At 42.4% G+C, this 12,333-nt stretch overlaps 1 protein-coding gene across 2 annotated transcripts in view; it reads left to right on the top strand.

Annotated features, from left to right (window-relative positions):
- Positions 1-11,874, top strand: part of LOC119172871 (homeotic protein ultrabithorax) — a 502,883-nt gene extending 491,009 nt beyond the window's left edge. The window contains exon 5 of one of the 2 annotated variants that reach the window (XR_012894980.1): positions 4,937-5,036. Coding sequence is in view for 1 of the 2 variants with exons in the window: in XM_075893661.1 (XP_075749776.1) it covers positions 4,937-5,232 (296 nt within the window). In the remaining variant the exon portion in view is untranslated. Of the gene's footprint in view, positions 1-4,936 lie in introns of both variants that reach the window. The other variant, XM_075893661.1, reaches the window with a different exon arrangement.
- Positions 11,875-12,333: the final 459 nt, after the last annotated feature.

Genomic DNA, 12,333 nt, shown 5'->3' with positions numbered 1-12,333 from the left:
ACGATTAAGTCCATCTGTTTTCAGGTGTGCGGCAAACTTGCATTCCGTTGCTGTTTACGTTTTCCGCTTCTTTTTTGTTGTTGTTGTTGTTTAGTTTTCATGTTGGCTTTCTCGTTTGTAATTTGTGATGGTGAGCTGTATCGCATATACTATTGCTTGCTTATTATTTATCACGCACTTCCACTTTATTAGAGAAGCTGAGTTAAGATGTGTTAGTGTAGCATAATTCAATCAGTTATGGTATAGTATGCATTCAAGATCTTACTTTTAATTTGTAGGAAAAAATTTTTTGCACTCTGTTTGTCAGAAAATTGTTGTTTGCGTGACATCTCAAGAGGCGGAAAAAATAAATGGTCACTTTTATCGCTAACTCTGGAAAGATCATGGTTATAGAAACGTTTATAATTTGCAGGGTAGCGTTGGTACAGTTTGGAGCCTGCGACACGAAGATGTAAAAAAGCAAAAATTATAAGCGCTTTTTTTTGACATACATGAACTAAACAATTCACCAAACTTGAATTTATTGAAGTGAAGTTAATGGGCAGTGCGCGGACAATTCAGTAAGTGTGTGGGTGTAATCAAGAAACCGCACAGATATTGCACAAACAATTGCTAGATTTTATTCTACAGCTCCGTCTTCTCCCTCCTTTTTTTTTTCCTCCGGTCGACCCTCGCCTGTTCTCTTCTCGGTACTCTGCATCCTCCAGCCTTCCAGAGGTGGTATGGTACAGCGTTACCAACGGAGCTTGCCTCGGTCTATCTCTCAGGTACCTCGTAATAGATTGTCTATAGTAAAACGCGGTCAGTTGCTGTCTTGATATAACAGCATGCAGAGTGCCACTTGAACGGGCATTCGGAGCGGCATAGTCGTCTTGTGACGGAAACTGTAATCTTGCTGGCTTGGTTTGAAGATAGCTTGGTAGTCTGCTGTCGAAACGACTTTTTATTACTAACATGGCGTTCGTTCGTCGTTATTTGTCCCGCTGCTGAAGGAGTTTTGTAAAACTGGCTGTCAGAGGCTGTTCCCGTTCCCTGAGAAATGGAGCTTGGTCTCTCGGTGTACGAGTCGTTCTGATTCGTCGGTGTAGATCCCGAGGGCCATTTCTGCCAACATGTAAAGCCATAGTGCGCTTGTATAGGGCTTGTCGAGTGGCATATCATAGAAGCACGCAACTGTAGAGGCTTTTCCACTTATGCATTCACAACATCTGGCTATTGACTTTGCGTTTGCTGCTGTGGCTTTCTTTATGTCTAGCATACCGCTCCATATGAATGCGATAACACGTTTGGGTTGACCTTCTAAAATTTATATCTGCTGCCATCCTATAGTGCACTTAGTCACATGGTATCAAGGAAACTTATTGTTTTTTTTTTTGTCGTTTTAACGGTCTCGATGTTGTCCTGAGAGACAGGCATGCTTCCTCCTACTGCTGTCACGTCTCATAGCGTACGCACGAATAACGCGTTTTCTGCATCTTATCTATTTGAATTTCAACATTACGTGCAATATTCTGTGGGAATAGCGGATACCCCAAAAGAAGGTTTATCTAGGGATCTGCTCGGTGAGTCAGATAGCTGGTTTCACCATGGTTCCTTTATTAAAAGATTGTGATAAGCTTTATACTGATTGTGTAACTGTTTGTCTATTTGTTTTACTGGTTGGCTCTTTCCTATATTTGAGTCATACTCACGATGACTCATTGTCTTCTAATCAATCAACAAATCAGTGATTATTTATTTTCAATTCCTTATACTAGAGGTCCTCCAGGCGAAAAATATGTTGCGTCACTTAGCAAGTACTTCAAGACCCTTTAAGGCATCAATGTATATAAACAGCATACAGCAAAATAAAAAAATAAACAAGTATATAAGCGTATATTGTTTGTATTAATGAAAGTATGCTAAAAATGAGTCTGTAACAGTGGTCATTAGAAGTAAAAAGCACAAAGAAGTAAAAAGCAGCGAAGGAGCGCAACTTTAAATTGTAATCAAAGCCAGAATAAAACAAAAAGTGCGCCAACGAAGAGTACAATACATTAGTAATAATTTAATAGATACAATCATTCTAATGCATCTACTTGAGAGGGAGTGTCGGAGTAATTATTTAGGTTCCGGCATTTCTTGATAGGTTGATTGTTATGTTTTATCTTTTCTTCTTCGTCGTCCTTGTCACCAATGTGCGCTGCCGTTTGGTGTCTGTTCCGCAACTAGCGTACTTTGTTTTCCTTGGGTACACTAGTTTCGTAATGGAAATCCGCAACAATGATTCCAATCATTATTGAGTACACCGAGAGAAACACCGAAGTTCCTCCCGGTTACGAGGTGCGGCTAATTGTATCTCGAGTGTGGTTTCTTTTAAAACTCGCAACGGGTATCTGTAGCCACATGGAGAACGAATGTGGTGTTGTTCTCAAAGCTTCCCATTGTGACGATAAAACGGTACCCTGGATTAGTTGGTGATTCGGGATCCACATGTTTGCACAGCCCGAAATGAACGAGAACATATTGCAGGAGACAAGACACAATACAGGCGCTGTTTTTATTTCATTTTCTTTGGAGGACACAACATAGCGCCTGGGTTATGTCTTGTCAGCTGTATTCGTTCATTTAGCGCTTTGCAAATATGTCCATTCCCACTGTGCTCACTCGAAGTATAGGGCGAATCACAAACTGACCGTTCACAAGTTTTGTCTACACTGGTCGTATGTGCTTTCTCAATGGCATATATACCTGTGTCCAGTACTACTCTAAGAAATGTGTGATTTTTGAAAATTTTCTGTGGTATCTTTTGCAATGGATGTTTTGGCAGTATTGTTTGTCTGCCCACTCCTGTATGAGCCTTTGACTTAAATTTTATATAAATAAATAAATTGTCATAAATTTTTCAACATCAAAAAAATAAAAACAAAAGCATGATGGGAAAACATCTACTTCTGGGAAATAACCGGAAGTGCTCATGCCACTCCCAAGAAACAACTTGGAATTTCAGCTAACACGGCTTGTAATGACTGTGTAATGGCTTCAATCAAAGACGACAATGTTTATGATGCACATATTGTTTCTGTACATCGAACAGTATAGTGTCTGATGCAGTCGAAACAATTTCATTACCGCATGGAACAACCTATCCACTAACACGCTTGTTGTGTTGTTCTCCGTGATGTGTATCTGGAAATTTTGTTATTGTTCTTTTGCACGTGCTGTCAGACAATAGATGCAAAATTTATCTGGAACACCAAAGGTATAAGCGAGTTTCTAAAGCATGAATGTGACACGCATGTTTTGCCCTTAGAAAAATGCCATTGTGCAACATGTGTTTTGTCCCTATTGCAAATTGTCATCCTCATATTTGTGCCATATTAAGGAAACCATGCTTACAATGACAGCCATTGCATATATTGGCTTCTACGAGGTCCTGACAAATATTGATCCACTAAATTGTGCACTCCATATCCTTGCGGCACATGTTCGCTCAACAATTTTCATACACTTAGAAAAGCAATTTTGAGGCTTCTAGATCGAAACGATTCAAGGACAGTGAAACGTTTTCCTTGCATTAGCCCAGCGACATTTCTTCCTGTTGTCTATAATTTTCCCGACTGGCGGCGTCTTCGTATCACACTCTAAATGTTTAATATTTCTTCCGAGTATGCTTTATGTAGAATTATTATTATCATTTTTTTTGCTGATCAGATTCCTAGGTTCCCACTTTCATAGTAAATGTAGTTTTCAATAATAAAGATGGAGATTCGTGGATTTCGAAAGTGGACTAGAGTTCATGTCTGTTCTTATATTCGAGGATAATAAAAGATGTCTCACTCCTGGGCGTTAATATTCAAAATATCGATCCAAGCTCACATATTATATTGCAAACAACATTCAGTGGTCATGTCAACTATTCAAAGCATTTCTTGTTGGCAACTGTTCCAGCCACCGTTGAGAGTGTGTGCTGGGGGAGGGGGGACTACGAATGATCTATCTGCTACATGAACATTCAATTTCAATCTTATCGCTTGTCTCCGCACTCTAGGATAAATAGGATATTCTCATACACAATCTTTTGCAGCTACAAGTCCCCAAGTGTGGTTCATTGGAGTCAGAAAATAAGTTATAGACGGCGATATTCGCATATACATAAAACACATTTGATCAACGAAAACTTACTATGTTGCCCTTCGCCTTACCGCGTCCGAACCACTGAAATTTGTGTAGTAACAATTAACAACGCTACGTGTGCATTTGGTGTTTGTTTATATCTTCGATCGCAAATTTTTCGTGCCTTTCTTTTTTGTTGGTGTGATTGTAGCACATTTTTCATATTGGCATCTTCTCCATCTCTTGCCGGTTAGAAGACACAACTAAGGAGCTTCTGTCGGGCAGTTGATTGTGACTTTCAACCTTTGATCCGAAACAGTGCCTTTCGGTAAACGATAAATGAAAACCTTATGTGTCCACGCTCGGGTGTTTTCTGCGCCTACACTTTCTTTGTTATTAAGAGTGTTTCATTATTCTGCACCGGGGTTGTGTAGCTTGAATAACGTGCCCATTAAGCGCACGAGGGTTCCATCAGCTTTGACCATTTGCATTATTTAGTGTTTATACTTCAGTCCCTATTCAGAGAAAGAGAGAGATAAAGATGCAAGGAAAGGCAGGGAGGTTAACCAGACGCACATCCGGTTTGCTACCCTGCACTGGGGAAGGGATAAGTCAAGTGCGCTGTCAACCAACCACTTCAGCCTCGTTAAACATATTCACTGCACATCTCTGTCTCACTCTCTCTCACTCTCGCACACTTTCTCTCGTTGTATATGTATACGACCTCAAAAGTTTACTGCTCTGTACATGTGTACTCCTTACGTGTGTGCTTGCGTGTTTGCATGTCGGAGGCTGCCGCGTCTGACGAAGCTTCCGCGCCTCTCCGTTTGCCCCGTCGCAGGTGCCAGTGGGTTGCGTCGCCGAGGCCGCCAGACCTACACCCGCTACCAGACCTTGGAGCTGGAGAAAGAGTTCCACACCAACCACTACCTGACGCGGCGGCGGAGGATTGAGATGGCGCACGCTCTGTGCCTCACCGAGCGCCAGATCAAGATCTGGTTCCAGAACCGCCGCATGAAGCTCAAGAAGGAGATCCAGGCCATCAAGGAGCTCAACGAGCAGGAACGCCAGGCACAGGCAGCCAAGGCTCAGCAGGCGGCGGCCGCGCAGGCTTCGAGCGACGCCGGCAAAACGTAAGATCCGACCGGTCTCATCCTCTCCGGGCCGCTCCTGGAGGCAAGGACAAACCCCTTTGTAGACAGGCGGCTCCGTACTACTACTACTACACCAACTACTACTACTACACTACGCTCCCACCGCGGCGACAGCTTGGGCAAACGCGCTCCTCGCGAAAAAGCCCCGATCGCCTTTTCCTTTCCACTGGTTCTCCACATACGTATTACTATAAGCGCGTACACGCAATGAGCCGCCTGGGCCAGCAACGCGCAGGCCTATTTCACGCCGCACGGTAAATTAATTGCGTGCGAGTGCGCGTCTGTGCTTGCTGTGCCGGGCACGGGTATTTCTCTCGACTCTCGGAAATGGCGGGGACATAGCGCGTTCTCTCCTTTTCTTTTATTTCATTTCGCCGCGAGTCGTTGTCCGCCATTTTAAAAGGCGCGTTCGTCGGATGCCGCACGTCCCTCTGAAAGAACAAGTTTCGGGGGAAAACGAAAAAAAAAAAAGTTATGAAAGTGCTGCCGTCGCATCGAGGCAGTTTGGACTTTCGTTCGCATTTTTTTCCCCCTGCCCTGTCGTACCATTTTTTTCTTCTTTAACGATGATGGTGCGCGTTAGGTCTGATGCGTCCAACCACGAACGACACTGATTGGGCTCGGTGTTGACCCGAGACTGATCACGCTTCTGGCATCGACGAAGGGCGATCCCTGCTTCTTCTGAACTACGAAAGCACACTTGCCCTCGCCAAGACTGTCCACGAACTTGTCCGCGACATTATGTGTACGCGGAACAGTCTCACCAGTGTGGAAGAACACTTGTGCAACCACGCCAAGACATCCTCCCCAGTTCTGTTGTTTTTTTTATCCTACAACTTAGTTTCACGCGACGTGCTTTTTTTTTTCCTTTGTCGACGTGCACCTGCATGGTTGCGTGTGTGTGTTTGTGTGTGTTTCGAAGCATCGCGGAGTGGATAACCGGAGCAGTGTGCACAGAACGAGCCGAAGCGACCACCACGCGGAGCGAGAGGGCGCAACCTTCTGTCCGCCCAGTGGCGACATCTACCGTGGCAAACTAGCGGATGCTCTCAGAACTGTGTTGTGACACTTTGATCTCTTCGGTTGTAGTGTCGAGAAGACACGCGATCACAGAATTCACGATGTTTCATTCCGCAACCAGTCTGCGCCAGGAAGCGTTTTCGTTTCTTGTTAAGGACTGAACGCTACAGCCGTTTGCCTCTCTTAATTTCTTGAAGGTGCACTCGTGAAGCTCGACGTGTTTTGGCAGTTCTGTGAAAAAAAAAAAAAAGAAAGCGGCTGCGAAAGTGAAATGTAAAGAGACGCGATGCTCTTTCTTACCTTACTGTCCCCATTTGTTAAAGGATTCGTGAGTGAACAGTAATAGAGTTACACAGGAGACAACGGAGTTCTACTGCAGCTATGCAGGAGACAGTGGCAGTAATTCTGTCGACTCTGTACCACTGCACCAGATAAAAGAATAGACGCTTCGATAGTTCAATAACACTTGCCGCATTCAGGGGAAGGTTGTAATTCAACAGATTACAAGTGCCAACCACTCTACGGTCTTATCTCCCATTTCGGCAAGAGCATTACTGTCACTTAAAATATTACGAGCAACATCTATTTGTTGACGGACCTTCTGTTTGGAAAATATCTTGAGTGTACTGAGAGCTGGCATATCTGGACGCAAAGTGAGCCACAAAGACAGAATCATTAGCTCTCGTAGCAGATAGATGACGTTCTAAAAGCATTTTCCTAACCAAGATATCACAACCAGACAGTGTACGACAAATGTTTCTGGTGCGACTACTCATCTTGCAGAAACCTATCGGTCTTGCCCGCTGCCAACTCTAGGATACCTGTTCACTCGCAGATCCTCGTAAACATGGTCGTTGTCAATAATACGTACTCGCAGTGCAAATTCCTGCCGACCCGCTGTCACTGAGTTTAGATAGCGACAATGTGTATTTGATGCAACCTTCTGGATATACGTAAAACAATATTCTACACTAAATACCGATCATACGTGCCCGTTGGAAATATAGTGAAGGTGTACGCAGGGCGTATTTGCCCGTGTACTTGTGTATTTACATGAAGTTTAATCCCTTATACGAAATGTCATTTGAGTACTGGAGAGATGGAAAGTGCATTTTCCTTGAATATACGTATGTAGTCACGGCGACCGGACAAGGCTATTATAGACTGTGGCGAATGAGAGTTCACGTGAACCGAAAGAGGCTGTGTTTCAGGAATCGTGTTCTCCGGACGATGCCCACTGAGGTGATTCTTCGATCAAGCGTGCTGTAGAAACACATTGCGTAGTGAGATATGTTGCGCATTTACGTAGCCCTCCTGTAAACAGAAGTACTAGCGTTCAAGGCCCCTTTCCATTCGCTGGAACCAAAAAAAATAACAACAAGCTAATCCAAAGTTATCGTTTTGCTTGAAGTTATAGATAAGAACGTTACTTCAACGTGGTTCACTTGTGACAGGCCTATAGAAATGCGTCGATGCAGACTGCCAATATCAGACAGCTTTCCTGAGACTTAATTTGGAAACAGATGCCTTCTTTAAGCTTCGTAATTGAAATCAGGAGTTTCTCTGTGTTCCAGAATCTTTGAAGAGTTTCTTAGTGCTCACGTTTTTATTGAGCTTTAATGAATAATCACCTTTGAGTGTCGCGAAACGGAACCAATCTTGTAGATATCCGAAAATCCTGAACTTGCGAAGCACGTTCGCGTCGCTGTGTAACACTCTGGATCTGTGCACGCACGTGTGTGCACCAGAACTTTCTGGTTTCTGAAGTATGTCCGTACTTTTCTGGCACTGTGTGTTGTCTAGTGTAGTACTTGTTCTTTTCGGTGGCTCCGTCATCTATACAAACACACCTTGTGCACACGTACACTTTAAAGCACATTGGCAAACTCTGCTCCTGAAATTCTTTAACCTTGTATGTTTTCAAGATTGAGCGAGCCTATACATGCGCAAGGCTTGGGAAGTGTTCACTAGTGCATATTACTACCATAAGTAATGAGCGTCCTCCTTTATTTCTTTTTTTAGGTATCATCTCCATTCATAACGCACCGATGCTCTCAGCGACACTAAGCTTTAAGATCCGCATTCCTATCTCATTTGACAAAGATATTGTTTGTTCTCTAGCAGCTACATCGCTGTCTCTTTATTTGTTTTTTTTATCAGAGCGTGTACTCTAATTGGTCCTAAGATCAACAAGACGTCGGAAATATAATGATAGTTATGCAATGAGAGAAAATAGTTTCATTTAGAGACACCTCCTGTGTGCTTCTTACGCCTGATGATCATTGCTCTACTTTGTCACACTGCTGTAGCTTTACTTCTTAATGGCATATCGGTTCACAATTTGCGTAAATTTAAAACGAGGGAAGGATCGTATAACCTTCTCAAAACAAACCAAATAATATGAGAAAAAAAATTGCGCATTTATGATACCCATATACGCTGCTACAAGGTGAACCCTTATGAGTATACAGTTCCCTATGCCGACTTTCATTTTTATTTATCTGCCATTTCGTAACTTAAAGTATGGTAACGGTCATGTTTTTTTGGTGAATATTGATATCCCCATTGCTGTCTGACGAATTTCATACTAAATCGTGCTTCTCGTTGCAAAGTTCGGTTACTTCTGGCCACTACATAAAGTCGCCTTATTGTACTCATTTTTCTCAACTTTCGAATCAATATTGTCGTTTGCTGGTTCGGTGAAAGCCAGAAGTACCCTTACATAACCGAAAACTCTTCTTTTCTTTTGAGATATGACACGCTTTAAGTTTGATATCTCTTGGTGATTAATTGCAAAAAAATGACGTTTCTCAGCTTAATACTTGTATCGCCTGCCCCTACGGCTTCAGGAGGTCTGAAAGGAGCCCTGAAAGGAGCCCTGAAACAGACATCAAAGGCCATTTAGGAAACTGCTCTGCCGCTTACATTGCGGCATGCCTTGCGATCTCTGAAATATACGTAAAACCTTACGTAACACCTCTATACGTACATTGTTCTTTCCAAGACTTGTTGCCCTTGTAGACTGCAGTCTGGGAAAACGGGAAATCATATACGTATGTTCGCGAACATTCCATTGTATTCTTCGTAACTCTCGCCAGTGTCACATAAATTATTTTAGCAATGCTTGTACAACTACGAGCCTAAACATTGATGGTGAAACAGTGCACGTCTTGTAGGTACATTCTCAGTTGTATTTTTAACCTATTGTGCTTTTGATGTTCCAGTGCACAGCTCATGTCACTCACGCTTAGATACCAAATTTCATCGCAGGTCTGTAAGAGGCCTTTGCCGTTTCCGTTTCTACATACCCGGGGACTCACAAAATTGCTACTCAGGCCTGCTTATGAAATGAAATAAATACGCGACGAAAGTTTAACTGCAGCAAAAAGCTTGAGATCATTTTTTTAAATGTTTGTTTTTACTTTGCATTGGTTCGAAGACAAACTTTAAGTACAGAAGGCGAACCGCGAGAGAAAGAGAGAGAAATGAATAAAAGGAAGAGACAGGAAGGTTAACCAAGAAAAACTTGTTTGCTACCCTGTACGGGGATGGGGAAAAGGGTCAGAAAGAGAAAAAAGATAGAGAGATATAAAATAAATTAGAAAAAAATTCACATGCGAACACATGCAGGGAGTTCCGATCACAGTCGTTTGGACAGGCCGGTTGAACGCAAGAAGCGCAGGAGCGCCTTCACAGCCTTCTTCTGCGACATAAAGTCCTGTCGGTAGCGCAGGATTCTTTCTTCCGAAAGAGTCTGGTTGTCCAGTTCGTCTAGTGCATTGCACAGTGACTGTCTCTGCGAGCAGTATTGTGGGCATTCACACAGAATGTGCCAAGTTGTTTCATCACTGCCACAATGGTCGCATGCAGCAGTGTCAGCCATTCCTATGCGGAACGCGTACGCATTGGTAAATGCGACGCCCAACCATAATCTGCACAGCATAGTAGCGTCTCGTCGGCGTGATTCCGGAGGAATTCGAAGACTGAGAGTTGGGTCTAAGGTACATAACCGTGCATGGAAATGACATCTACGCTTTATAGGTTGTACAAAGCGTTGCAGGAAGCTGTTGACATGAGCCTGTTTGAAGATTCGTGACTAATCCGTTATTTTCACTTAATGTCACAATTAACATGCACCTGTTGGCTTGACTATTTCATAATAAAATGAAGTGCACGAGAGACAATAAGGCTCTAACCATCTTTATTGGCTTTATACGTTAGATGCACGCGCTCTTGTAAGCTATTTTCACGCCAAATAGCAATGTCACGTTCGCCATAACCAAATATATGCTTGTCGTCATAGTTTTGGGGTAGGGTCTACAGTGTTTGTGCTCTTGTGCTACATAAGACTAGCTTTATAAAGGCGAATAGGTGGCTTTGTAAACAATGGCTAGAGCTAAAAGCAGATATTTTAAGTTAACGAACCGAAAATTTGGCAAGTTGCACCTCAATTGAAGATGTGCTTGTTAATCATCTGTTGGTTAGCGAATATATTTATTATGAGTAGCATGAGATGCTGCACTGGAACATTCTGCTATTCATAGAGGGATTCAGCAAGATCAACATGAAGCCTAACTGAGATTAAGTTGCGAAATTATCTGTTGTAGCTCAGACAGGACGTCTAAGCAAGATGTGTACGTCTGCACACTTTCCCTTTCCCCTTCTGCTCATATAGTTCTTCGGCCATTCCAATGATCTTTCATTATCAACTATTTGCTTCCTATTTTGTGTGCTTCCTCATCAGTTGTTGTGCCACATGATCAGAGTGGGCGTTTGAGTGCTTGCTTTTTTATGTTTATGCCATACTTAATAAACCTCGATCATCCGAATTTATGATCGTTAACATATCGACCGATGTTGTGGTCGTTATCTCTAGCGTGTTTTTTTTTTTTGTCTGTTTGGCATTTCTGTGTTAGTCACATATATGTGTAGTATATACGTGTCATACCAATATACGTAGAATGGTAATGCGGAGAGAGAAGGTGGCAAATCTAACAACCGTCTTCAAATCCCCTCAGCGCCATTCGAGCCAATTCATGAGTGACGCAAGAAGAAATGAAAAAAAAAAAAAACCAATTCTAGCTTCGTATAAGCGGCGTGCAACCATTTTGTGATTGCTCAGTATACGTAAAGAGAAACTGAAAGCTGTATAAACTTAGCCGCAAACCTATTTTGAAATTTATATACTGATATATATTTATACAACTAGACGTACTGTACATCTAAAGTCACATTTTCTTTCTTTATTCCTTTTTTTAGACAAAAGTAACGATGCAGTTGCTGAACGCCAGTGTATACGTAAGCTTCCCGTTGAAGTAAAATGAAATATTTTACGAGAGTCATCTCCTTGATGATGTTTTTCGTACGTGTGAGTTTTGCCAGTGCTGTTTTTTTGTAAAGTTGTTCTTTTTTTCACTGCGGGTGTCTGTGTGTGTGTTTTTTTTCATGTACAGAGCCGGTGTTCATATACCGTTAGTGGCATCTTTGTTCGCCTCATTATGAATTGCGATGTAATTATGCCATGTCCTCTTTTTTTCTGTTATCATTTCCGTGATGTGGCGTGTGACTCGATGAAATACAAATCTGGATTACATCACACTGAGAACCCCTGTGTTTGTTTTTCTGTTATCTGCGTCGCACATTACGAAACACATTTGACATTATAGAATTATAGACATATTTGCCTTGATTTTACTTAACGATATATAATTGATATATGATATATCATTGAACACCATGGCAGGTTCTACTAATGAGGCGAGTTCAAAACATGCCACGCTGGCTTTTTGGACATATATACCGATCCTCTCTGCCGCTTTACGAGACGGGTAAAATGGCCTGCTAAAAAGATGTTAAGAACCATTGCATTACGGCGACTTAATTTGTGGTAAAATTGTAATCCAAAAGAAGAAACAGACATATATAGTCATGGACACAGACTATAACAAGGGAACCCTTTGACATGTCTCACAGAACTACCTTGCCGAGAAAAAACTGTCACAATTTGCTGTTGGCAACGTGTTTACATGTGTACTAGAAATGCCTTGGCCGCCGCCTCTTGACT

This window comes from Rhipicephalus microplus, chromosome 4, assembly GCF_043290135.1.
Source record: "Rhipicephalus microplus isolate Deutch F79 chromosome 4, USDA_Rmic, whole genome shotgun sequence".
NCBI classification, from domain to species: Eukaryota; Metazoa; Arthropoda; class Arachnida; order Ixodida; family Ixodidae; genus Rhipicephalus; species Rhipicephalus microplus.
This window is presented reverse-complemented; position numbering and strand designations above follow the sequence as displayed.